Source organism: Sceloporus occidentalis, unplaced genomic scaffold (genome assembly GCF_023333645.1).
Source record: "Sceloporus occidentalis isolate IW3139 unplaced genomic scaffold, rSceOcc1.0.p SCAF_5, whole genome shotgun sequence".
Taxonomy (NCBI): domain Eukaryota; kingdom Metazoa; phylum Chordata; class Lepidosauria; order Squamata; family Phrynosomatidae; genus Sceloporus; species Sceloporus occidentalis.
Genome location: NW_028316985.1, coordinates 31418257 through 31444479, shown reverse-complemented (window position 1 = coordinate 31444479; position 26223 = coordinate 31418257). Strand labels below are relative to the sequence as shown.

Below are 26223 nucleotides of genomic sequence, written 5' to 3'. Positions count from 1 at the left end.
ACTGCAGAGATCTACTCCTCTGTCACCTCCAGAAGTACTTTTGGCACAGACAAGGAGACAGAAAACAGGGTCTTCCCAGTGATGTCTCCCAAATGATGGAACTCTCTTCCAAAGATGGTTAAGCTAACCCTCTTCTTCTTCTGCCAGCAGGCAAAGACTTTTCTCTATTCAGGCAAAATTTCAGCAAATACCTGCCTATTACTGTTCAGAGGTTTAAAACAGCTGTGTGTACTCCTTGTTATCATTAGTGGTTAGCCCCTTCCCTGGTGTCTTTCTGTAGGCAAGTAAAGAAAAACCTTTTAAATTTAAGAAGGCATTTGGTTTTAACTATACATAGTATGCTACAGCAGATAGGGCTTTTAATGTCAGGTGTAGTGTTTTATTTTAAATGTCTTTGTAATGTTGTTTTTAACTTGTGTGATTTAAATAAAAGTTTAGTCTAATTATATCTTAACTTTCATTTGTTGTTGTGTGCCTTCAAATAATTTCTGACTTACGGTGACCATCAGGCAAACCTATCATGGGGTTTTCTTTGCAAGATTTGTTCAGAGGGGGTTTGCCTTTGCCTTCCTCTGAGGCTGAGAGAATGACTTGACCAGGATCACCCAGTGGAGTTTTCCATGGCCAAACCACCCACTTGACAGTAACATCAAATGCAGCTAATTACTTATCTCTCCTGCCTTCCCCTTTTGATGCCACTGCCAAAAGTCTTGAAAGAGGCCTGCCTCTACTGTAACTCTTTAGCAATTTACCAGCCCAGACTTTTGCTGCCCCATCCCATTCATACCTTGTCAAACTCATCTATGCAAACCACTCCCCCATCAGCCAGCACCATGGCTCCACCTTCCATGAAGAAGCTCCTTGAAGATGGGTCCCTGATGACTGAGGCTGTCAAGCCAGCTGCACTGCTGCCTTTCCCAGAAGTGTACACCTGCAAAAAGAAAAGGAAGAACATCTCATGCCACCAGAGCTTGGACAGTGGGTTTTTTTTTAAGGACAACAGCTTTTGAATTATGAGTGTTATAGTCCAAAAATGTGATTTTTCCTGAAGCACTGAAAACCACATCCTTCAGGACCTATTCCAGAGACAGGGCAAACATCAAGTAATTCAGCTACCCAAGGAATGGCCTACTTGGCAGCTGTGAGAGACCATGGGAGCTTATACTCATTGCTACACAACTGTCTACACCATAGTTATAACAGTTTCATACTACCAGCTGTCATGACTCCATCCTGTGATTTATAGTTTACTGAGGTTCTGATAATTCTCTGTAGGGAGCACCAATGCTTTCCAGCAGAGAATTCCAAATAGCTCAATAATGTACAAATGCCAGGATTCTGTAGGAGGGAGCCATGGTGGTTAATGTGATAGAAAACTGGTTTAATTGTGCAGTGCAGATATACCCTTTGTTTAAACAGGTAAGCTAACTTACACTGAGCAACAGAAGAAGGATGGGAAATGAGAAAAAATGGAGGGAAAGGATAGTGAACAGGAAAGGTACAATGAACAGCCACTTTATAATTAGATTATCTTAAATCTTGGATAGTGGAGAGAAAGACAGGAAATGGGAGCAGGACAGGTATATTAACAAGGCTTTCAGACACTGCGTACAGGAGCACAAATGGTAGATTACGTTTGTGCAAATGGTTCATCAAACCAGATCATGACTCAACAGGTTTCTGTTTGATCTCTTAGAAAAGCTTTCCTGGACATGATGAATTGCACACTGAGTCATTCAAAGGATTTTGCAGTTCACACAAACCCATTTCAGTAGTCGTGAGTATTCACCCCAAACTGAAACAATTCAGACAGGCAAGTTTAAGACTTGTAAAGTGTCTGACTTAGGGATGCAGCCAAATACACGTTAAATTCTAAAGCAGTAGGATGTAATTATGGTGGGATACAGATCGGCCCTTTGCACCACGTACTGGAGCCAGGGCAGCCACAGCAGCAGCCCAAAGGCTCCAATCTGGTGCTTTTCAGGACTAGGGAGAAGTGGCAAAATGCCGCTTCTCCCTGATCCTGAAAAGGGGTCTCCTTGGGGCTTCATGCCCCAGGACGCCCTGGAAAGCCGCTGCCAGGAGAGAAAGGGGTCACTTGGCCCCTTTCCCCTGGCTTCGTTCCCGCAGCCGTTTGGAGGCTGCGGCAATGAGGTGCTCCCCAAGAAGGAGCTCCGTTTCGGAGCTCCTTCCAGCGCCGCTGTTAGGCCGCCACAAGTGGCCTGACGCACCGCAAAGACATCACACCTGCACTGTGGCTTTTGGGCACAGCACGGCCATGACGTCGTCTGTACAGGGTGCCGCCATTTTGATGTACAGAATGTCAGGGATGATGGGAGTTGTAGCTCTTCACCTCTGGCTCAAACTCACCACCTTGTTACGCACCGGCGCTGACCAGTTTTGGCCAGTGGTTAAAGCTTTGCTCTAAAGCAGCAGAGTTACAGAGAACAGGCTGAAGACCCTGACAAACTCTCCAAGCCTTCTCACTCTTGCTTCCACAGAAGTCTTCACACTTCTTCAGGATCCAGCTGGCTCTTGTATCTTCACTCAAGACACCAGACAACTCAGTAGTCTTATATAAAAGATCTACTTTATTCTACTATATACAGCTCCAAAACTATCCAATACTCCACAACTACCCACTACTACTACTGACAAAATACATTGGGATTCATAGCCATTATTATAGTCATTGGAAAACACCACCCACTCTTGTCAGTTTCCACCCAGTGGGCGTGTACATCCATTTTCATTGGTTCTCTTGGTTCATCCCACAATTAATGATTTCATCATTTCACCTTGTCCCCTTTAACTATTCTCAGGTGTGTTCAATTATCCACTTTGCATTTCTGTCCTTGGCATTTAGGACTTGCTAATTCCATTACCATTTACACCTGTGTGGCTCCTAATTGCTTTTGCTGAGTCATCCTGACTCTCACATACATGTTTTATTTCTTTCACTGTATATCCCATGCTGCTTTTTCCTTAACATGGAATACACCCTGAGGCAACCCTAGCACATATTCGTTACATGCTAAAATGCCCATCTGTCCAGGGCCAATGTGACAAATATGATATCTAAGGGGTGAGTAGTCTTTGCATTCCTCAACTAACAAAGGAATCCTGTAATTAGAAGTTCACCCCTTCGTTCCATATTTCACATTCATTCTTACTCTTTCACAAAAGTGGACTGCAAGAAATTGGCAGGTCACTTTGTTTCTAGAATAGCTTTCACCACGGGTTTAATGTATGGTAGCTTTCATAAGCCATGGCCTGGGGCTAGGAAGTATGCACCCTATGAACTACATGCAGTGCACTGTGGCTTGTAGTTCCCTTCCCTACATTGCTGATTTTCCCCCCCAGCCTATAAAGGGGTCGGTCATTCATGTTTTAAGGAGAATCTCCAGAGGGTACAATTCGCAACTCAAAGGCTATTTCACCATCCCCCATGAATCTCTTTCAGGCCTAAAACAGATCCTTTACTGAAACTAGAAGTGACTGTCTGGTCATACCCGTTTTTTAAAAAGGGAAACTGAGACCTGTCAGGGCTTGGACAGGGGTGGGAAAGATGACAAAATGCGATCAGCATGGTCTCAAAACCTTTCTTGTCTCTGTGTTCTCAGAAAAGGAAAAGGGTGCTCAACCTGAGGATAATGGAGCAGAGGACAGAAAAAGGGAATTTCAGCAGAGAATAAGCAAAGAGATAGTACAGGAATACATTGTTAATCTAAATGAATATAAGTCTCCAGGACCAGATGAACTACATCCCAGAGCATTAAAAGAACTGGCAAATGTAATATCAGAGCCATTGGCAATAATCTTTGAGAACTCCTGGAGAACAGAAGTCCCAGTAGACTGGAAGAGGGCAAACGTTGTCCCCATCTTCAAAAAGGGAAAAAGAAAGGGTCCCAAAAATTATCATCCAGTTAGTCTGACATCAATACCAGGAAAAATTCTAGAGCAGATAATTAAACAGAGAGTCTGTGAAAATTTAGAAGGCAATACCATAATCACAAAGAGTCAACATGGGTTTCAGAGAAACAAGTCATGTCAGACAAATCTTAGCTCTTTATTTGATAAAATTACCAGCTTGGTAGATGAAGGGAATGCTGTGGATATAGTATATCTTGATTTCAGCAAGGCCTTTGACAGGGTTAACCATGACATTCTTGCAAACAAGCTTGTAAAATGTGGGCTAGACAAGGTAACTCTTACATGGAATTGTAATTAGTCGACTGGCCAAACCCAAAGAGTGTTCAACAATGGCTTCTTTTCATCCTGGAGAGAAGTAACCAGTGGGGTCCCACGGGGCTCTGTCCTGGGCCCAGTGCTATTCAACATCTTTATCAATGACTTGGATGACAGAAGTGGGTGCATACTTATCAAATTTGCAGATGACACCAAATTAGGAGGAATAGCTAATACTCCAGAGGACAGGATCAAAATTCAAAATAATAATAATAATAATAATAATAATAATAATAATAATAATAATTTTTCTATTTCCCGCCTCTCCCTGCGGATCGAGGCGGGATCCCATCAATATCAGCAATACAGTCTACTATATACAGTAAAATACAGTACAATACAATACAATACAATACTAGTCAATGCTAGTAGCCAGCAATATTACAGTAGAGGAAACAATGGATCTGATTCATCTGTTTTTCCATATAATCTAAACGGGGTGGAAATCTTCACTATAGCAGGTCAGGTGGATATGCCCGCTGAAAGAGATCTGTCTTTAATGCCTTCTTAAAGGCTTCTAATGATGTAATGAGACGGATCTCTTCTGGCAAGTTGTTCCATAATTTTGGGACCGCAGCTGTAAATGCTTTTTGGGAAGTAGTGACCAGTCTGGTTTTTTTGTATTCCAGCAGTTTCTTCCCTGAAGTTCTGAGTGTGCAGGGTGGATTGTGTAGGGAGAGGCGTTCCCTTAAGTAACTCGGGCCCGAGCCATGTAGGGCTTTAAAGGTGACGATCAACACTTTGTATTGTGCCCGGAAGCTAATCAGTAGCCAGTGTAAAGATTTTAGTATTGGCGTAATATGGTCCGATCTTGATGTTCCCGTAACCAATCTGGCTGCAGCACTTTGAATTAACTGAAGCTTCCGAACTTGGTACAAAGGTAGCCCCATGTAGAGCGCATTACAGAAATCTAAACGAGAGGTTACCAGTGCATGCACCACTGCTTCAAGGTCTCTCCGAGCCAGGTAGGGGCGCAGCTGGCGTATCAACCGAAGTTGGTACCAAGCACTCCTGGCCACTGCCACCACATGTGATGTTAACTGTAGAGACAAGTCCAGGAACACTCCCAAACTGCAGACTTCGTCCTTTAGGGGAAGTGTGACCCCGTCCAGGACAGGTTGACAAATCTCCCCACCCGGCCCAGGGGTTCCTATTGCAAGTACCTCCGTTTTCTCTGGATTCAACCTGAGCTTGTTTTCCCTCATCCAGCCCATTACCGACTCAAGACAGGCATTTAGAGGAGAGATGCCATCCTTGGTCACTGCAGCAGTCGGGGACACGGAGAGATGGAGTTGGGTGTCATCAGCGTACTGATAACACCGCACCCCATGTCTCCGGATGATCTCTCCCAGCGGCTTCATGTAAATATTAAACAGCATGGGAGACAGAATGGCGCCTTGAGGGACACCCGATGTCAACTCCCGCTTACGAGAGCAACTGTCTCCCAGCATCACCATCTGGAATCTGCCTGATAGGATCTGAACCACTGTAACGCAGTGCCCCCGATACCTAAATCCCTCAGGCATTCCAGAAGGATACCATGGTCTATGGTATCGAAGGCCATTGAGATGTCCAAGAGCACCAACAGGGTCACATTTCCCCCGTTGATGCCGAGATGGAGATCATCGACCAAGGCGACCATGGCAGTCTCAACTCCGTAACCTGCCCTGAAGCCAGTTTGAAATGGGTCTAGATATTCGGCTTCATCCAAGACCACCTGGAGTTGGAAGGCAACTGCCCTCTCAATCACCTTGCCCAAAAATGGTAACAAAGAGACTGGCTTGTAGTTGTTTCTAATCAGGGGATCAAGGGAGGGTTTTTTCAAGAGTGGTTTAACCACTGCTTGCTTAAGTTTAGATGGAAATATCCCCTCCCTAAGAGATGCATTAATGTTGATTTGAAGTGAGGTTACTACTGCATCCCCTCCCTGGGCGGTCAGCCAAGATGGGCAGGGATCTAGAGGGCAAGTCGTCTTCCTTACACTTCCAAGCAGCTTGTCCACTTCATCAGTATTCACAAGCTCAAAGTGATCCAGTCTAACACCATCCACAGAGTCACTGACCTAAATAGACTAGAAATCTGGGCCAAAGCTAACAAAATGAAATTCAACACGGAGAAATGTAAGGTACTGCACTTAGGGCAGAAAAATGAAATGCAGAGATATAGGATGGGTGACACCTGGCTGAATGAAACTATGTGTGAAAGGGATCTAGGAGTCCAAGTAAACCACAAGTTGAACACGAGTCACATGAGTCAACAGTGTGATGCGGCAGCTAAAAAGGCCAATGCAATTTTAGGCTGCAGCAATAAAAGTATAGTGTCCAGATCAGGAGAATAGTGCCACTGTATTCTACTTTGGTCAGGCCCCACCTGGAATATTGTGTCCAGTTCTGGGCACCACAATTCAAAAAGGACATTGAGAAAATGGAGCGTGTCCAAAGGAGAGCGACTAAAATGGTGAAGGGACTGGAAACCATGTCCTATGAGGAAAGACTTAGGGAGCTGGGGATGTTTAGCTTGGGGAAAAGAAGGTTAAGAGGTGATATGATAGCCCTGTTAAATATTTGAAGGAGTGTCACATTGAGGAGGGAGCAAGCTTGTTTTCTGCTGCTCCAGAGAACACGACCCAGAACAATGGATGCAAGCTACAGGAAAAGAGATTCCACCTCAACATTAGGAGGAACGTCCTGACAGTAAGGGCTGTTCAACAGTGGAACAAACTCCCTCAGAGTGTGGTGGAGTCTCCTTCCTTGGAGGTCTTTAAACAGAGGCTGGATGGCCATCTGTTGGGTATGCTTTGATTGAGAGTTACTGCATGGGAGGGGGTTGGACTGGATGGCCCTTGTGGTCTCTTCCTACTTTACGATTTTATGATTCTATGCTTCTGGACCCTTAGTGGCTACCCATTCCGGGCATACTCTGTTGGACCCTTACAGACAACTACTATCTGTACAAGTGCTGAAGAGATTGAGTCAGATGGGAAAAGGTTTCCTGGGATACATTCACAAATGGGTCTTGCTTCCAAGCTACAGCCAACTTCTACTGTGATAAATGTGACAAGCATGCTAGGCATATTGTGCCAAATTGTTCAAAAGACATAATGGAAACTGTTATTACTGTGGCATACACTCCACATGTACAAATTGCATTCTGCTTGAGCATGGCAGGCTTGTAAATAGCACAGGCAGTGAGGTGAATGATTGAGTAAAAAATGACTCCAAGGAAACACAGAAGGAAGCTACTGGTTTCTTTTCTTTCAGGCTGCTAATATCTATATTTGAGCAGATGGAGTAACATTTTACTTACAAGGCTGATACAAAGTTGGCTGAGTTCTTAAAGGAGTCTGTGATGTCCTTCTTGCCATCCAATCAATTAATTCTAAATCTGTTCTTTCCTTTGCTTAGGGACAAACAATATATGCTATTTTTTTTTTACTGTGCAGCGAACTCTGTTGCTGTTTCCTAGGCTGAGTTCTAATAATAGTGGTTAGAAAATCAAGTAGAACAGGGGAGTCCCAGATTCTAATCCCTGTTCAACTGAGCAGTTACCATCTTCCAGCCTAATTTATTTTACCAAGATCCCAAAGATGAAGGAACTATGTACACTGCCCTGTGCACCTTAGAGGAAGAACAGAACAGATGCAACAATTGAAGTAATTCCAGGAAATCTTTTTCTCAAAGACAAAATAAAAATAAAAAATTGACTAGCCAGACATTATGAGACTTCAGTATGAGAAATCATTATTATTAACAGTAGATGCAGCTAATATTCAAACCATAAATAGGGATTGTCACATTTTTAGGTTACTGAGGTCATTATCACCACTGATCTATAGTTTTAAGTTTTTGAAGCATCTGCAGATTATATTTCTATGGATTCAAATTTACAGTAAGGCAGTTTTTCTCCAACGCAATAAAGGAATACTGATTGATATGAAAATTCCCAAAGTGGTAAAATGCAACTGCCCATCAGGACACTTACCCCAATAGGTGAACACCGTTCTACAAATTTTAGCAGCTGGGACTTGGCTGTGCCAGGATCCCCCAACATGAGCAGATTAATATCCCCTCTGCGAGTCAAGCCATCAGGAAGCCTGTTGAGTAAGCCGAAGAGAGAAGAGTATGACCTCTTGTTCAGAAAGCTAGCCTCCCACTCTCAAAGGATGCCTAAGAAGTCAAGGGAACATACTGAGTACAGTGGACCCTTGTTATACGCTGGGGTTTGGTTCCAAGATCCTCCGTGTATAACAAAATCCGTGTATGCTCAAGTCTCATTAAATATAATGACATAGAAAAATGGTGTCCCTTATAAAAAATGGAAAATCAAGGTAAATTTATACTTTTTTGGAACATTTTCAAACCGTGTATGCTTGAATCCGTGTATAAAAAATCCGTGTATAATAAGGGCCGACTGTAACATTAACAGAACTTTGAAGCCAAAACTCCTGTTCTTCCTATCCTTAACATCGCATGTTCATAAAGAACAGTGATAAGTTTGCAAACACAGAGTCTGCAAAAACTAACATTACAGTACTTCCTCCTCCTTAATGGTTTTGTCTGCCTTCATACAAACTTATGGGAATTCTTTCATGGCATTTCCTTGGCAAGATTTACTTTGAGGTGGTTGGTCATAGGCGCAGGACTGACCGCCCAAATAGGGCGGACTCCCAACGCCTGTTTTTCCGCCAGAGGGAAGCCGCAGCCTCCAAACCGTGCGGCTTCCTGTTGGTGGAAAAACAACCCATGAAAAGCGGGTTCTTCTAAAGCCACGGCAGCAGCATAACGAGTGCACCACTGGTGCACTCGTTATGTAAGCGTTGTGCAGACGCCGTGTGACACTTACATAACAATGGCAGTGCCAATGTATACAGGGCGCCGCCATTGTTACGCCCTCGTCATGTGCTAGGGTTGCGGGGGGTGTGGGCACTGCACCCCCAGGCAACTACCACATGGCAAGGGCATAGCAAAGGGCCTGTATGTATCAGGCCATTGACTTCCTCTAAGGCTCAGAGAATGTAACTTTCCCAAGATCTCCCAGTGGGTTTCCATGGCTAGGCAGGGATTTGAACTCTGGTCTCCCTGAGTCCCAGTCCAACATTCAAACAACTACATCATGCTGGCCCTCCTGTTAATTTTTAAGTATTCTGCCCAAGTAAATATCCCTGCCAGACATGCCTTCTTCCTCTAACCCAAATATGGGCAATTTCTTTTAGCCAAGAACTGAATTCAGGTACACAGAACCTCTGGGGCATCAGATGGATGGTGAAGAGGACTGCAGGATAAAACCAAAATATATCATATTTTATCACTGGGCTCTTCTTACTATCAACCAAGCCTCCTTGGAAGTCTTTAAACAGAGGCTGGATGGCCATCTGTTGGGTATGCTTTGATTGAGAGTTCCTGCATGGCAGGGGGTTGGACTGGATGGCCCTTGTGGTCTCTTCCAGCTCTATGATTCTATGATTTCTCCTCACTGGATCTGCTGGCGTGGGATACCAGGAGTTGTAGTCCCTTTTTGTTCAGTTCTCTTCATGTCTAGGGTGGATACCTCTTTCGAGAACCTCCAAAGAGCATGCATGCAATAGCCTTCTTAATATCAGTACTGCCATAGATGGAGGGAGCAATGCTCTTGGCAATGGTCTCATAAATATTAGGCATGGAAGCAAGACGCCGGAATTCCTCTTCTTCCTGAGGAGTCACAGAGCCACTGATGCTGCGTCCTGAAAAGGGTGAAGAAAAAGAAGTCAGGAATGCTAAACCATAGAGACACTTGGGTGGGGCATTTGATTACAAGTACTGGTAATTATTATTTATATTATTTGCTATATTTCTATCCCATCTTTCCCTCAGTTAATTTAAGACAGTATACATACAAATCCAGGTAAGCTTAAATTAAGCTGCCTCTTTTCCACAGTTCCAAAACCAAGGCAAAATGTTTGTTTGGCTCTTCTGATGATGTTGAATTGTGACTCCCATCAGGCCTAACCAACACAATGATGAAGAATGCTAAGAGAGGAAAACCCACAACATCAGGAAGGCCACCCATTCCCCAGTCTTGCCCTAGTAGGTGATCAATATTAAGATGACTGTGAAAAGGCACCAATGAAAGATCAACTTTTCTAAGAATAGCCTTACCTGAACCTTCAGTGTCTACTTGGATTCCCACCACACGGATGTAAGAACTTCGGATACCCACTCCAATATTGTCCCGTCCCTTGTTCTTAGTGACACCAGCCTTCTTGATGGAGTAGATGCCCATGACAGTAACTCTGTTCCCAGGAACAACCTTGTCACATAAATACCTGAAAAATATTTAGCATAATCAGGGCCAATGCAGGGAGTGAGGGAACAAAACATGACTTAAACTGGATGACAAGAGGTCAGCATTCACCCCCTTCAAACCCTGAAAGTCTGGGATAGGAAACACAAATTAAATATTGTAATTATTTAATGGAATCAGAGTTGGAAGAGACCACAAGGGCCATCTAGCCCAACCCTCTATCACGCAGGAATACACATTTCAAGAGAACCAGTGTGGTGTAGTTTTTTGAGCACTGGACTATTATTCTGGAGATCAATTCCCTGCTCAGCCATGGAAGCTCCCTGGGTGACCTTGGGCACTCTCAGACCCAGAAAACCCTGTGACAGGTTTGCCTTAGGATCACCATAAATCAGAAAGGACTTGAAGGCACAAACAACAAAAACATTATTTCAATTTCCTCCCCTGCTGTTCCATTTTATGTATTTATAATGCAAAACAGGACTAATAAAAAGCAAACAATTTTATGATTGGTTTCATTAACACAATTGCCAAGGCCTTAATTGCACTACTGATGTAAAAACAATCCAGAATGGAAGTGGGACTGGAAGAAAGTTATTTTGGCTCCTTCTAAACCTCTTGACATAGATTTATCATAAACCAGAGGCAGGGAAAGTATGGTCCTCCAGATGTTGCTGGACTATAAGTCCCATGATCCCTGATCAAAAGTCAGATTAGCCAGGACAGATAGAAGACTTGTCACCATGGTATAAATGATTTGTCATCATAGTAAAAATGAATCCAAAGACAATCACAGCCTCATACATTCTTTTACAAGATTAGGAAAACAGCTATCAGAACAAAAGCTGCCCAAGCCCCAGTGCCTTCTTTCCCCCATGTCTACAGTTTTAGAGAGAAAAAGAAAGGTTACCAGGCTTAGATGTGCTGTTTATACAAAATCCAGCCCACTGGCCCATTTAGTGTTTCACTGTTCTACTGACTCATACTTTAGCAGAATCTCAGGCAGAGAGATCTTTCCCATCACATGCAACACAGACATTTTAACTGAGACCTCAATACCATTTTTTCTGTTCTTGTGCTAGATTTTTTCCCTCCCAAGCAAAAATTGTTTCTTCCACTCCTGGAGGCTTTCAAGAGTAGCAGGTTTTGCATATTACAAGCATCAACACATTGCTGCCCACAACAACAACAAAATACATCAATCATCTTCCAATTTTAATTTTAATAGCAAAGCCAGGCTCTGAAATTCAGACCTTCTGCATGTGATGCACATTCTGCTGCTGTAATGCTTATACATTACAGTTTTAGCACTAAGACTCCAATTTAACAGCAATGGCTGAATCCAATGGAATTCTGGGGTTTGTAATCTGGTGAGGCACTAGAGCTTTCTGAATGAATTCTAAATAGTTCTAAACTGCTAAACCCAGGATACCATAGGATGACACCATCACAGTCAAAATGGAAGCATAGTGTTATAACTGTGTAGTATGAAAGGGCCACCTTAATCAAGTTTCCCATCTAAAAACCAGCTGATGAAAGGACAAATGGCAAGGATAGTTTTTTGTGGGGTTTTTGGGCTATGTGGCCATGTTCTAGAAGAGTTTTCTTCCTGACGTTTCGCCAGCATCTGTGGCTGGCATGTTCAAAGAATCCTTGCCTGGAAAAGAGTTGGGTATACTGTATATATACTGTGTCACCCTGGGAATATATACCCAACTCTTTTCCAGGCAAGCATTCTCTGAAGATGCCAGCCACAGATTCTGGTGAAACATCAGGAAGAAAACTCTTCTAGAACTTGACCACAGAGCCCAAAAACCTCACAAAAAACTTTGGATGCTGGCCATGAAAGCCTTCGACTCCAACAAATAGCAAGAAATTACCTGTCACAGTACAGTTGCATATGCCGGGGCATTTCCCCATGAGGGACAGCATCAGGTGACTCCTGGAGTTTCAGCGTCTGGAAATCCACACATTTGCACTTGTCTGGAACAATAAAATATGGGTCCAAAGGGCACTTTGCTAGAACGTTCTGTTCCCTAAAATGAAGTGAAGGAAGACAGAGGGTAGGATACAGGTAAGAAAGAGGAATACCACAAATTTTAAAGAATGCTCCACCAGTGCTAAGGAACTTATGGCCTGCCCATTTGGGACTACAACTCCCATCAGCACTGGCTGTAGATTCTGGAAGCCAAAACCTCATAGCTCTGGACATTGATAAGTTTCCCATCCGTGTGTAACAGTATGCCCTTCACAGTCCTTTCCTAGTTTACCCACATTTGGCCTTAGGGTTGCAAAAATCTTTCTTTTGCTGATTGAGGAAAAGCAAAATGCAAGACAGCAAAACTTGTGCACAAGTTTATTATGCTGTGCCTGAGCTTCTGATGTTTGCAGTCACAAAGATCCAATGGGCCTGCTTCACTCTCACAACAGTGTTAAGGAGAAGGATTTTAGAATTCTACTACTATCAGCCAGCCTAAAATGTATGCAAGGTAGGTTTTTACCTGCACAATGTTGGAAAAGAGTAATCCAAAAACTACATTACTCAGCAAACATGCAACAGATTGCCTTGGATAACTTGTATTACCCAAGAGGAGATGTTGTTGAGATATGCCAAGAAGGGCTGTAGTTGATGTAGTTTAAGGCAAACTTATGGAGGCTTCATCCATCCAGTTCTTTGTATACTTAGACTGCAAGAATTTTACACTGCAGAATTCATGCAATTCAACCCCGCTTTAATTGTCACGGCTCCATTCTGTGGAATCCTGGGATTTTTAGGTTGTTGTGGCACCAGACCTCTCTGACTGAGAAGGCTAAATATCTTACAAAATTACAAGTCCCAAAATCCATAGCACCGAGCCATGGCTGTTGAAGTGGTATCGAACTGCATAATTCTGCAGTGGAGATGCAGGCAGAGAAGGGAAGCTGGGACACATCAAATATAGTTCAACCCCAATACCAGTGTTTCCCTTCCACTCACGAATGTAGAAATGTGGGCTCTAAAATGGAACAGGACATGAAGGTTTATCATATCTAGATAAGCTTTATCCACCCCACTTTGTATTCTTCTGACTAGGACCTCCTGTTCATAGTCCTTGTAGTGTTCGATTCCATAGTCCATTATTGAGATCTTTGGGGTATTTGCATTTCCACAAATAAGGAATTAAGAAGCCCTCATTTTTGGACATTCAAGGCAATGATGCCCTTTTTAGTACCATCCCACCAAGCTCAGCTAATGGAGGGTTTTTGGTAAACCTTTTACTATATCTGGTCTACAAGGCTATAAAGGATCTGGGCTGACTTTAGCAAGTGCTTAACTTGCATGTTTTTATGCAGCTGTTTTATTGTTTTAAGTGTACATAACTATAGATGAGAAACAGTATATATATATTGAAAGACAAATTTTATTTTAATTATATCTTGCTAGAAACACAGTCTCAAGTCTGCTGACTTGAGAAAAAACTCCATTTAAATCAGGCTGACACGTACTATTCCTGGCTGTTTCTGTCACTCTTGACCCCTTCAGGCAGCCCTTTTTTTTTCCTAGCAAAAAGAGAAGGTGCATCACCGCGCCTAAAAACTAGTAGTAGCAAAATCACCTTTTAAATTCATGAGTTAACATTTAAAAAGTAACCATTTCTCAAAAACATCCTGAGATCATACTACTGGGTGGGATACACATATTTTAATAATGAAATAACAACTAAAATGTGGAATTTTTTTTTGTTAGTTTGTTGCTATTGTTTGGCACTTCTGTCAGTCTAGAAGGGCCTCTTGTGCAAAAATATGATCCCCATGCGTGCTGCAATTAACCACCCAAATGAAATGCATTATAACTTATTTGTGAGTAAATAGTCATAGGACTGTGCTATCAAAACCACCAATGAGGAATCCCATGGACGTGAACTCAAATGGGGCTAGCACCCAGGAATACAGGAAGCTGTGCTGTACTAATTCAATTCATCTGCCTCAGTAGTAATAATAAAATAATAAATAAATAAAATTTTTATTTATATACCGCTTTTCTAAAAAATCAAAGTGGTTAACAACAAGTGCAATTCACAACAATAAAGCAACATCAAACATTAAAAACATCTACATCATCTCATAAGCAACAATAACATCAATAGCAATAAAAACCAAAACACATGACAGCTCAACAATGCTGTCTGGAGGAGAAGGGGAGCATCACAGGAGTCAGGGTATGCCTGCTCGAAAAGGTGTGTTTTCAACCCCTTCTTGAAGCGGTCTAAGGAGGTGGCCGAGCGGAGCTCGTCGGGAAGCGAGTTCCAGAGTTTTGGGGCCGAGCTGGAGAAGGCCCTCTGGGTGGTGGTAGCCAATCTGACCTCTGGAACCTTCAATAAATGCTGCCCGGCAGATCTGAGTGTGTGGGGCGGATTGTATGGGGAGAGGCGGTCCTCTAAGTACCCTGGGCCCAAGCCATTTAGGGCTTTATAGGTGATAACCAACATCTTGTATTGTGCCCGGAAGCGAATAGGCAGCCAATGAAGGTCTTTAAGGACCGGTGTTATGTGACTGGCCCTGGATGTGCCAGTGACCAGTCTTGCTGCCATATTCTGCACCAATTGCAGCTTCCGGGTATGGTACAAGGGTTGCCCCATGTAGAGCGCATTGCAGAAATCCAAACGAGAGGTTACCAGAGCATGTACTATTGTTTCAAGGTCCCCCCGGCCCAGGTAGGGACGCAGCTGGCGTATCAGCCGAAGCTGATAACAGGTGCTCCTGACCGTTGCATCCACCTGAGATGTTAGGTGGAGCGACGAGTCAAGGAGCACCCCTAGACTGCGTACTGAGTCCTTCACAGGAAGCGTGATCCCGTTCAGGACAGGTGGAAACACCGCCATCCCTGGGCCAGGAGAACCTATCACGAGTACTTCCGTTTTCTCTGGATTCAGGCTGAGTCTGTTTTCCCTCATCCAGCCCATTACCGATTCCAGGCAGTCCACGAGAGGAGAGATGCCAACCTTGGTCACTGCATCAGTCAGAGACATAGAGAAGACTATTTGGGTGTCATCAGCGTACTGATAACCCCGCGCCCCATGCCTCCGGATGATCTCTCCCAGCGGTTTCATGTAAATGTTAAAGAGCATGGGGGACAGAATGGCTCCTTGAGGGACACCAGATGTAAGCGCCCTCTTATCGGAACACACGTCCCCCAGCTGCACCATCTGGAACCTCCCGGAGAGGTAGGAACGGAACCACTGAAGCGCAGTGCCCCCGATTCCCAACTCTTCCAGGCGCTCCAGAAGGATACCATGGTCTATGGTATCGAAAGCCGCTGAGATGTCTAGTGACAGCATCTCTTCAGAATTTCAGACAGCTTTCATGCTTGATGTTCAGGATGAAGCCTGGGACCTTTTTATATGCCAAACAAGTGCTTTAGTAGTGGGTTACAACTACTCATCACCTTTATACAGATGGAATTAATAAGCACAGAGCAAGTGAAACTGGGAACAGAACTGTGTGTCTTCTCTTACGTGGTGCATTTCCGAGGGAGGGCATATCCTTCCAGACCAGGGCGCAAGGCAATGTTGGGAATGACATTTCTGCAGGAGCGGCACTGGATGGTGATCTTGGTAGCTTTGGCTCTCACAGCAGTTGCAGCAATAATGATTCCTGGAATCTTTACAAGGTGTGACATCTGCTCAGACTGCAAAACAAAGAGGAGGAAATCACAGCTAGTAAGGAACTATAAAGAAAACTCTGATGCGTATCCAAACATAATGCATTCAGAGCCAAATGCAAGATCCATAAATTCCCACTTCTCTTCTCCAGTCTCTAACAAAATCTGTTCTGGATACACCATGATCCAGTTCATAAGGGGTATCAGAATACATTAAAGAGTGCAAAATAAAGTGTTTCACAAGCATGTACAATTGCATAATGTTGCTGGTAGTTTTGTTTTCAAATGTCAAGTTGCTAGAAGCATGAAGACTTCTTAGGATAGGCTTCTATGCACAGGACTGCTGTCTGATGTCTTATTTTCCATAAGGCAGAATGAATCAGCAACATCCAATTAATTAGATATAAGAGAGAAACTGAATTTCAAGTTAAATATAAAAACATTTTATCCTTCAAATTAATCCAAAGCAGAAATATTTGTGTGGTCTTTTCCAGGGGCTGTTAAAAGAAGAGAGGGTGGAGATAATACACTGAAAAATTGGAAACCTGCAGGGACACATGAAGATTAATCATCTACTTTCGTGTTGAGGTTTTTACATATTCTTCAGGTCCCTCCCTGTCGCCAAATTGTGATGAGTAGTGTTGGTACCGTGATACATAAAAAACAAGAACACGTAAAAAGTATAGTGCTTTGCCTCTTACTCGAAGTACTATCAGTTGCCAGGCATACCTTTCTAGGTACATTTTAGAAATCCCTGCAGGTCGATTTTCAAATTGCTTTGTAAGAATTTAAAGGGTACTGCTTGGTAAGTTTAATTTTATCTGTCTGAATATATAATTTCTTAACTGACATATTTTATATACAATTTTATACACACACACACACACACACACACAAGTTACTTAGGCTAAGCCTTGCCAACAGTTATTAATGAATATGTATTGGCGCCTTTTCTTTTAACATCCCCTAAAGGAGGCTATACAAATATTTCTTAATTCAAGGGAACAAATCTTTTAAAATACATTCTCAGGATTAGGCTCCCTTTTGCATCTCTTTTTCTGCTGAAAACAAGAAAGCTGAATCAAACCTCCCAGAAGAAATGAACAGTGAATAATTAAGTACAGTGCACACTTTTTTTACGTGGGGGATCTGTTCCGGACCCCCCCGCGTAAAAAAAACCTGCGTATGCTTGAGCCCCATTGAAAATAATGGGGCTTGTGCATGACACGGTGGTGCATGCATGCCATGGGCATGCGTCCCATTATTCTCAATGGGACGCACCGCCCCTTGCGCCCCGCGGGCTCCCTAGTGGCTTTCAGCGTATGCTGAAAGCCACGTATGGTGCATCCGCATATGAGGTGGGCTCACTGTACCATTTTGCAGTGATAAGAAGGATACAAAGGGAAAACATTAACTTTGCTTAACTGCAACTTGCCTCCCACTTTAATGACTCACTACTAGGCATCAAGCAAACTTAATGGCTTTCCAAAGGTCTTCTCTACTTTTAAGTACATTACCCTTTCCTTCCCGAAAGCAGGCTCAGCTCACCTTGAGGCTGCGGATGTTGGATGGATTGCCATCTGATCTCAGCATAACCTGAATATCTTGAAGATCCTCCTCTCCCACTGGACGAGGACGTGTTATTTCATCAGCCACCTCCTTTGCTGCTTCCTCTAGCTGAGAAAAGAAGGATAGCAATTTGGGCATAGAAGACAATGGTTATCATTTCCATTAATAGCAGACTTAGGAGGCTAAGTAGCAATGGAGAATTTAGCTGCATGTTCAAGGGACCCTAAAATACGTTATGTATAAATATTAAAGACTTTTATTTTCTGCACATGTAAACTGTTAGTCTGTCACAGCAAAATACATCCATGAAAACAACAGCTACAACAGAGAAGCTAGTGCAGCTGTTTTCAATTTTTGGTCCCCCAGATGTTCTAGACACCAACTCCCATAAGCTCTAGCTAATGTGGTTAACAGATAGGGATTCTGGTACTTGAATTCCAAAACATCTGGAGAATGAAAGGCTGAAAACCACTGGTGTAATGACATCTTAAAAGAGCAGCATTTAACTTGTTAGTCTTTAAATGGCAACTAAGGGCCTGAACAGACAAGCCAAAATAAAGCTGCTCTGGGTCACTTTGGATGTATGCTGTTTAAATGCTGCATGAGTCCTAAGAGGCCAGAAGGCATACCAAAGCCACACTCCAGTCCTAAGCACTAGAGCGCAGCTTTGGCGCAGCTTCTGGCCTCTTAAGATGTGTGTGTCATTTAAATAGCATACCTCCAAAGAGACCCAAAGCAGCTTTATTTTGGCCTGTCTGTTCAGATCCATAGTTACTATCATTTTTAAAAACTAAAATGAAACTCAGGCTGCTCTATCCCCATCTGCCCAAAGACTCCACAGTAACAGAATATTAACCACACTTTAAAAAGAAAAAAACAAACATACAAACAGAAAACTGGACCAGGGTTGAGGAGAATGAAATTAAGCTTTTGAAAGAGGATATAGCTCACCAGACTACAGGCCCAACATGCAAGCACTGATATTCAAGCAGCTGTAACTACATCTCTAGTTTAGTGGGCAATTTTCTTTTACTGGGAGCCTCTGGGAGCCAGAAGGAAAATAAAGTCGCCAAATAAAAGGAAAATAAAACCAAAGGGGGCAGAAACCAATTCTTGGTGTTGAAAAATACATGTTAAACAGCACAGAAGGGCACAGCAACCTCATACAAAAATGAATTACTTTTCATGGAGACTTAAAGAGGAACAGAGTCCATCTAGGGAGTTTGGAGGATCAAGGGCCACACACACACAAAGGCCTGGGCTCTGCATGTGTTCCCAAAGCAGCAGTCTATCCACAATATATTTCATGCAGACACCATTTCTCATCCCATCCCACACATACCAACTGGAGGTGTTCTGCAGGCTGCTTGTACAGGTAGTCAGCCAGGTCTTCATCAAAGCTTGCCAAGTCCTCCATCTCCACTTCAATCCAGTATTGGCCCAGATTGTAATGTCGTTTGAGCTCATCTCTAAGATGTAGTGAGAACAGCAGGACAAGTGAGGATATATCGAACTGAAAACAGCGAACAGCTGAGTACATACTTCTTAGAACATTTTATCAAGTCAGCTAAAATATGCCAACACAGCCATACTGCTAACTAGCAGTGCATTTACACATCTATTAAGTATAGCAAGAGTAATCTTATTCAGGGGAAGAAAGGGTACCTGTATTTGAAAGTGAAACCAGTCCGGTCTGTTCCAACCCGATATTGTCTCAAGAACTCTTTGAAGCGCTTCTGCAACTGAGACTTTCGGATCTGCCCCTCATCTCCTCCTGTGTCTCCACCAAAGCTGTCACTATAGAAGATGCCAGGATCATCAAAGCCAGACATGGTGTCTCACTCTGCAGTGAAACAGAAACACAAAGGACCTGAAAGGGTGCAAATAGACATGCCCAGGACCTACACTGAACCAAGGTTTAAAGTCCTGTGATCCTGAAAGTGTCTCTGAGCATATAAAAGTGGGTGCCTCTTATCACCAACCCAACTTTGCTTAAGTCTGTTCTCTCTCCTTTCTTTGGGTGTCCATTCCCTTCCCCCCATCTGAATGAAGGCTTGCTTTACTTAGGTCCAAAGCACATTGCAGAAATAATCCAGTTTGAGACTGCTTTAACTGCCCTGGCTCAGTGCTAGGGAATCCTGAGAACTGTAGATTGTTGTGGCTGCAATTCTGTAAGTACAATTTATCTTTATTCTCCACTCTCTCCAAATATTACTATTGTAAACCACCAGCATTTTTAATTTCCCAGGAGTATAATAACTGTTTTGGAACTCTGAGATATTTATACCCTTTTATCATCCTGCTGCTTTTAATACAGCTTTATTCCTTGCAGTTGCTTTTATCTTAGTTTCATATTCTGTGTCTCCAGACATTGTTTTATTGCATTATTTTCTGTTTTAGAACACAAAACATACTGGAGAAAGATTTGATTATTTCACTGTTTAAACATGCAATAAATGTGTGTGTATGTGTCTTCTATTTAAATAATTTTATTAGATTAAAAAACATATAATTACATACAATTACAAAACATGTACTCCATAACACATAAAACATATATACAAACATCAACACGTCTAACAGACAAGTTGACTTCCTAACTACCAAATACATCCTTATTGATCTTAATTGTCTATCAATTGGTCAATGGTCTTCTTTTAATGCTTCTTTTAAGAAATAAACCGTTGCAGGTTAAAAGAGGGAGACCATTGCTTTTCACCTTACCTCTGCCAGCAAAAAGTAAACAGTAAGCTGCTCAGTCAAGTTATAATGTTCTTACATTAAACCTGTAGTTGATTCCTTGCCCCACTCGTTTTCATAAAATGCTATCACCTTCTTCCAATGTTCTAGTTTTTTGTCTCTGTGTACACTGTTTAAATTTTGAGTCCTGATATCCATCCCCATCACTTCATATAATTTTGATAACCATTCATCGCAAGTCGGGGTCATTTCGCTTTTCCATTTTTGTGCGTAGCAAATCCTTGCAAGGGCAATCATATGAAAGATTGCTCTCTCATCCTCTTTACTAATTCCTTCCTCCAACATTCCTAATAAATACAGTTCTGGTTTTAGTATTAACTTTGTTCCCATAATCTGATTGATTGAGTTGTTAACCAAGTTCCAAAAGTGTTTCGCTTTACTGCACTCCCACCATGCATGGAAAAAAGTTCCTTTTTTCTTTCTACATTTCCAACATTTGTCTTTGTTGGTTTTGTAGATCTTAGCCATTTTGAAGGGGGATAGATACCAAAAGTACATCATTTTAAAGAAATTTTCTCTAATATTTTGAGAGATGGTTAGTTTCTTTTGGTTTTTCCATACCTTTTCCCATTGTTTTAACATAATTGGGTGGCCTACACACTTAGCCCATTTTATCATCTGGTTTTTTATTGTTTCTTCTTCCATTTCTAGAGTTAACAATGTTGCGTAGGTTTTTCCAATTAATTTATCATTTTCTAAATACAGGATTTTACTCAACTCTATTTTTTTCATATCCAACTCAAACCCAATTGTCTTTTCATCCATTTTAAATCTCTCATAGATTTGCCTATGTGTGAACCAATTAATGTTTGTTCCCTCCCTTTCTTTAATCAGCTCTTCTCTTGATTTCACTCTCACCCCTTCTCTCGTTTTTACCCACAGATCTTCATATCTTAACCATTCGGTCCCCGGGCTCGATTCTTTCCTACAGATGGCCTCATGCGGAGAGACCCAACCACAGATCTTAGGTATTATATGTCTCTTATATTTGTTCCATATTTCGAAAAGGGGTTTTCTCAATACATGATTTGTGAAGGATTTGTTGAGCGGGTTATTCCCATAAACCAAGTAATTGTGCCATCCCATATTTAAATCCTCTCCCTCTACTGCTAACAATGTTTTGTTTGTTAGTAGCATCCACTCTCTTATCCAAACTAAACTGCATGCTTCATAATAAAGTTGCAAAGAGGGTAATCCCAGACCGCCTTTTTCTCTGTTATCCTGCAAATTCTTAAGTTTGATTCTTGGCTTCTTCCCCCTCCAAATGAAATCAGAAATATCTTTATTCCAATTTTTGAAGATTTTCCTTGTCGTCATTATGGGAATTGTCTGGAAGAGATATAACATTCTTGGCAAAATATTCATTTTGATCGCCGCTATCCTACCTAATAGAGAAATATTTAGTTTGTTCCATCTAATCAGGTCTTTTTTTATCTCTTTCCAGGTTTTTGTGTAATTATTTTCGAATAATTCATTAGACTTCTTGGTGATGTTTATTCCTAAATATTTGATTTTATTTATCACCTTTATTTTAGTTAGGTTACTCAGTATAGATTGTTCTTTTTTGCTAACATTTTTTGTCAGGATATTTGATTTATCTTTGTTTATTACACATCCTGATAACCTACCAAATTCGTCGATAATTTCCATCACTTTTGTCATATTATTTACCGGGTCTTCTACAACAATAACAACATCATCCGCAAATGCCCTGATTTTAATTCTCGAATGTGTATGTGTCTTCAAGTCACCTGTCGACTTATGGCCACTCCAATGAATTTTTCAAAAAGTTTTCATAGGCGTGTACAGACCGCCCCTTTGGGGCGGCCTGTAGGTGCTCCTTTCCCCGCCGAATCGGGGCCTCAGCTGCCAGAACAGCAGCCTCTGGGGCCCCGATCTGCCGCTTTCCAGGCCACGGGGAAGCAGCAAAAGGCCGCTTCCCCGCAGCCTGGAAAGGGGTGTCCTTGGGGCTTCATGCCCCAAGGACACCCAACGGCGGCAGGGACAAGCAGAAAGGGTGCTTTGCATCGCTGGCGCAGCCATCTAAAGCCTGCACCAGCGACGCAAATCCCAGGAGCTCCGTTTCGGAGCTCCTTCTGGCGCCGCAGAAAGGGCGCTCTATGCGCCCTGGCACGGCGCCACTACATCACAACCACGCCGCCTCATTTGGAGGTGGCGTGGTGGTGACGTAGCAATGGCAGCCCCCGTGTGGAACGGGTGTCGCCATTTTGTACGGACTCGATCTGTACTAGGGTTAGGGGCGTCCGGAAGGGATGCCCCTTTCTAACCCTAGTACAGACCCAGTCCGTACTATTACGCCCGTGCGGAACAGGCCTTAGACAATAAATAGGGCTAAATATAGTTACTAGTCCCAAGCAGAGCAGAGACCAGATAGTAAACCAGCACTTCCATAAATCCAGTTAATTATACGGATCTAACTCTTAAGTGAGGACGGTCAGCTTTCCATATCCATGGATTCTTCATCCACAGATTCAACCGTCTACAGCTTGAAAATATATTTTTTAAAAATTTCAAAAAGCAAAACTTGATTTTGCCGCTTTATATAAGGGACACCATTTTATTGTCCATTGTATTTAATGGGACTTGAACATCCTTGAATTTTGGTATCCACAGAGGGGTGTGTGTGTCCTGGAAGCAAACCCCAAAGAATAGCAAGGGCCCACTGTATACAGGTTGAGTTTCCATTACCTGAAATGCTTGGGACCAGAAGTGTTTTGGATTTGAGATATTTTAAAAAAAAATATTTTGGAGTCCCTATGTTTGCATTTATTATATATATACACACACACACTCCTCCATATTTGCGGCTTTGACTATTCATGGATTTGATTAACATGTTCCCTCTAGGGATATCTAGGACCTCCAGTGCAACTCTATGGTCAACTTTAACTAAAGGTTGCACTGGAAGACGTAGAGATTCCTAGAGAGAATACTAAACATTTGTAGCTCCTCCAGTGCAGTTCTATGGTCAGTGTCAGTCGGACGTTGACCGAAGACTTGCTCTGAAGGACCTACAGATTCCTAGTAGAGTATTCTTTCTAGGAATCTCTACACATACACATATGTGAGGCATATGTGTCTTTCAGTGCAACTTTAGCAAGCAATAGCAAGTACATTTCTATACTGCTTATCAGTGCACTTAAGCACTCCCTAAGCGGTTTACAATGTGTAACCTAAAGTTAATGGTGACCATAGAGTTGCACCTAGTGTCCTCTCGGGTAAAAGCATGGTGTTTTTGTTATTTGTGGTTTTTTCCATATTCATGGGGAGTCTTGTGCCCCTAACCCTAGCGAATATGGAGCGACAAGTGTGTGTGTGTGTGTGTGTGTGTGTGTGTATACACACACACACACACACACACACACACACATATATAGGACACCTTGGAGATGGGACCCAAGTCTAAATATGATACCAATTTATGTTTTGAATACGCCTTGTACACATATGTGTATGTTGTGTGCCTTCAAGTTGTTTCTAACTTCTGGTGGCCCTACCATGGGTTTTTCTTGTTCAGAGGAGGCTTGCTATTGCTGTCCTCCAAGGCTGAGAGTGTATGATTTGCCCAAAGTCACCCAGTGGGTTTCATGGGCGAGCTGGGAATCGAACCCTGGTCTTTTTCCAAGTGTTGTGGATTTCTTTTCCTTAGAGAGACCCAGGAGTCGTGTTTGAAAAGGAAACATTGAGCCTGCACAAACAGGCCAAAATAAAGCTGCTTTGGGTCACTTTGGAGGTATGGTGTTTCAATGATGCATGTGTCCTAAGGACTGGAGCACAGTTTTGCCACAGCTTCTGGCCTCTTAAGATGCGTGTGTCATTTAAACAGCATACTTCCAAAGTGACCCAAAGCAGCTTTATTTTGGCCTGTCTGTACGGGGCCATAGTTTATTTAGCTGCAACAGTGTTCCAGAGGAAATTCATATTCCAAATCCTGGGAACCCCGAATCCAAAGCGAACCAAGCTTCTTATATCATTTTGAACAAAGAGAACTACAAATCACTTTCTCATTGGTTAAACTGAATTAAACATTCCCACCCCTATATATCCGTTGGGTGTTCAAACATTACACCTAACGCATGTCTCTATCCTCCCTGGGGTTACCCATCCATCCATCAAATCAATCAGTCAACCTTTTACCTATACGTTTTGTTTCACTGCCCTTAAACTGTTTATGTGCAGCACTTCCCTTTCATTTGGGTTAGAACAGTAAGTTAGGAGCCATTTCCAAACTGCTTACATCCCTAAACAAAAGGATTTTGCCATGATGGCCTGAATAACAACAACAACCTTTGCTCTCAGTACTTCTGTACTATAATTTCCCAACTCCTGAGCGTAGCAAAAGTTCAAATTTAAACCTAGTAGGGGGACAGTAACTCCCATCATCCCCAACCAGCTTGGCCAGAAGGTGGAAAAGGTTGGGGGAGAGAGAGAGAGAAAGAGAGGAACTCAGCATGCCAAGCCGCCTTTAACCCAGAGTTTTCAGTTTAGAGGCTGAGGCTCTGGAGAGCTGGGTTCGAATCCTGGCCATAGAAACCCACTGGGTGACCTTGGGCGAGTCACACTCTCTCGGCCTCAGAGGATGGCCATAATATCAAAAGCCCCTCTGAACAAAACTTAACAAGAAAACCCCATCATAGGCTCTCCTTAAAGTCGGGAATGCCGTCATACCCACCTTTCCCCTTTCAAAGGCGAGCCTCACTCTCCCTTCCTTCCGCTGGGTGCTGCTGCGAGGACGTTTTCGCGGGAAAAAAGAAAGTTCCCCTCCTCCGTTGACGGCGAGTGACGCACCGACGGCTCCCATTGGCTACCAGAAAAACACAGCCCTGCATGATTGGTTCAGGCGCATGCAGCCTAACCCCGCCCCTTCAGCCCTCAGAGTAGCCCATTGGAGGAGAATTGAAGAAAGGCCCGCCTCCTCGCGTCGTCCCCTCCCCCCTCGCCTCTTAGGCCTCATAGGGCAGTTTTAACCGCCAAAAAAGCCTTCAGGCCTCAAAGAGGGGTTAAGATGGCGGCTGTGGGAGGAGCTAAAGGGGTCCTTATCTGTGTCTTCTTGTTAGGGAGCTTGTAGCACCCTTGACTAGACTCAGTGAAAGGAAGCATGAGCTTTCCTTAGACTTAAGTCAGCTTCCTCAGACGCTTTATAATAATATATTATATAGATATAGATATTATAATACACACACACACACACATATATATATACACACATATATATAATATCTTGTAACACCTTTAAGACTCACTGAAAGGAAGAAGTGGGCAGCATGAGCTTTCCTAGACCTCAGTCTACTGCTAGGGGATTCTGGGAACTGTAGTTTTGTGAGACATTTAGCCTTTTCTATCAGAGAAGGAGCCAGAGCTCAGTTCTCAGGATTTCCTAGCATTGAGCCAAGGCAGTTAAAACGCTCTCAAACTGGATTATTTCTGCAGTATGTTTTGGACAACTGTTTTAAGTGCTGTAGCTGCAACCTATGGAATCCTGGGATTTGTCATTTCACAAGGTCTTCAAAGAGAGCCAGTGTGGTGTAGTGGTTTGAGCATTGGACAATGGCTCTGGAGGCCAGGGTTCAATTCCCAGCTCTCCCATAAAACCCACTGGTGGCCTTGGGCAGGTCACACTCTCTCAGCCTCAGGGGAAGGCAATGGCAAATCTCTGAACAAATTTTACCATGATAGAGTTGCAGGCCCACAGCAATTCATGTAAT

General features: G+C 42.8%; 1 protein-coding gene across 1 annotated transcript in view; it reads right to left on the bottom strand.

The window, feature by feature from the left end:
• Positions 1-25311, bottom strand: part of LOC149311864 (DNA replication licensing factor MCM5) — a 34646-nt gene extending 9335 nt beyond the window's left edge. The window contains exons 1-10 of the mRNA XM_089528077.1: positions 25191-25311; positions 19403-19580; positions 19080-19206; positions 17717-17845; positions 16023-16195; positions 12408-12563; positions 10383-10549; positions 9796-9967; positions 8230-8341; positions 788-931 (exon numbers count right to left, since the gene is read on the bottom strand). Of these exons, the coding sequence (XP_089384203.1) occupies positions 788-931; positions 8230-8341; positions 9796-9967; positions 10383-10549; positions 12408-12563; positions 16023-16195; positions 17717-17845; positions 19080-19206; positions 19403-19569 (1347 nt within the window). The 5' untranslated portion in view covers positions 19570-19580; positions 25191-25311. The remainder of the gene's footprint in view (positions 1-787; positions 932-8229; positions 8342-9795; positions 9968-10382; positions 10550-12407; positions 12564-16022; positions 16196-17716; positions 17846-19079; positions 19207-19402; positions 19581-25190) is intronic.
• Positions 25312-26223: the final 912 nt, after the last annotated feature.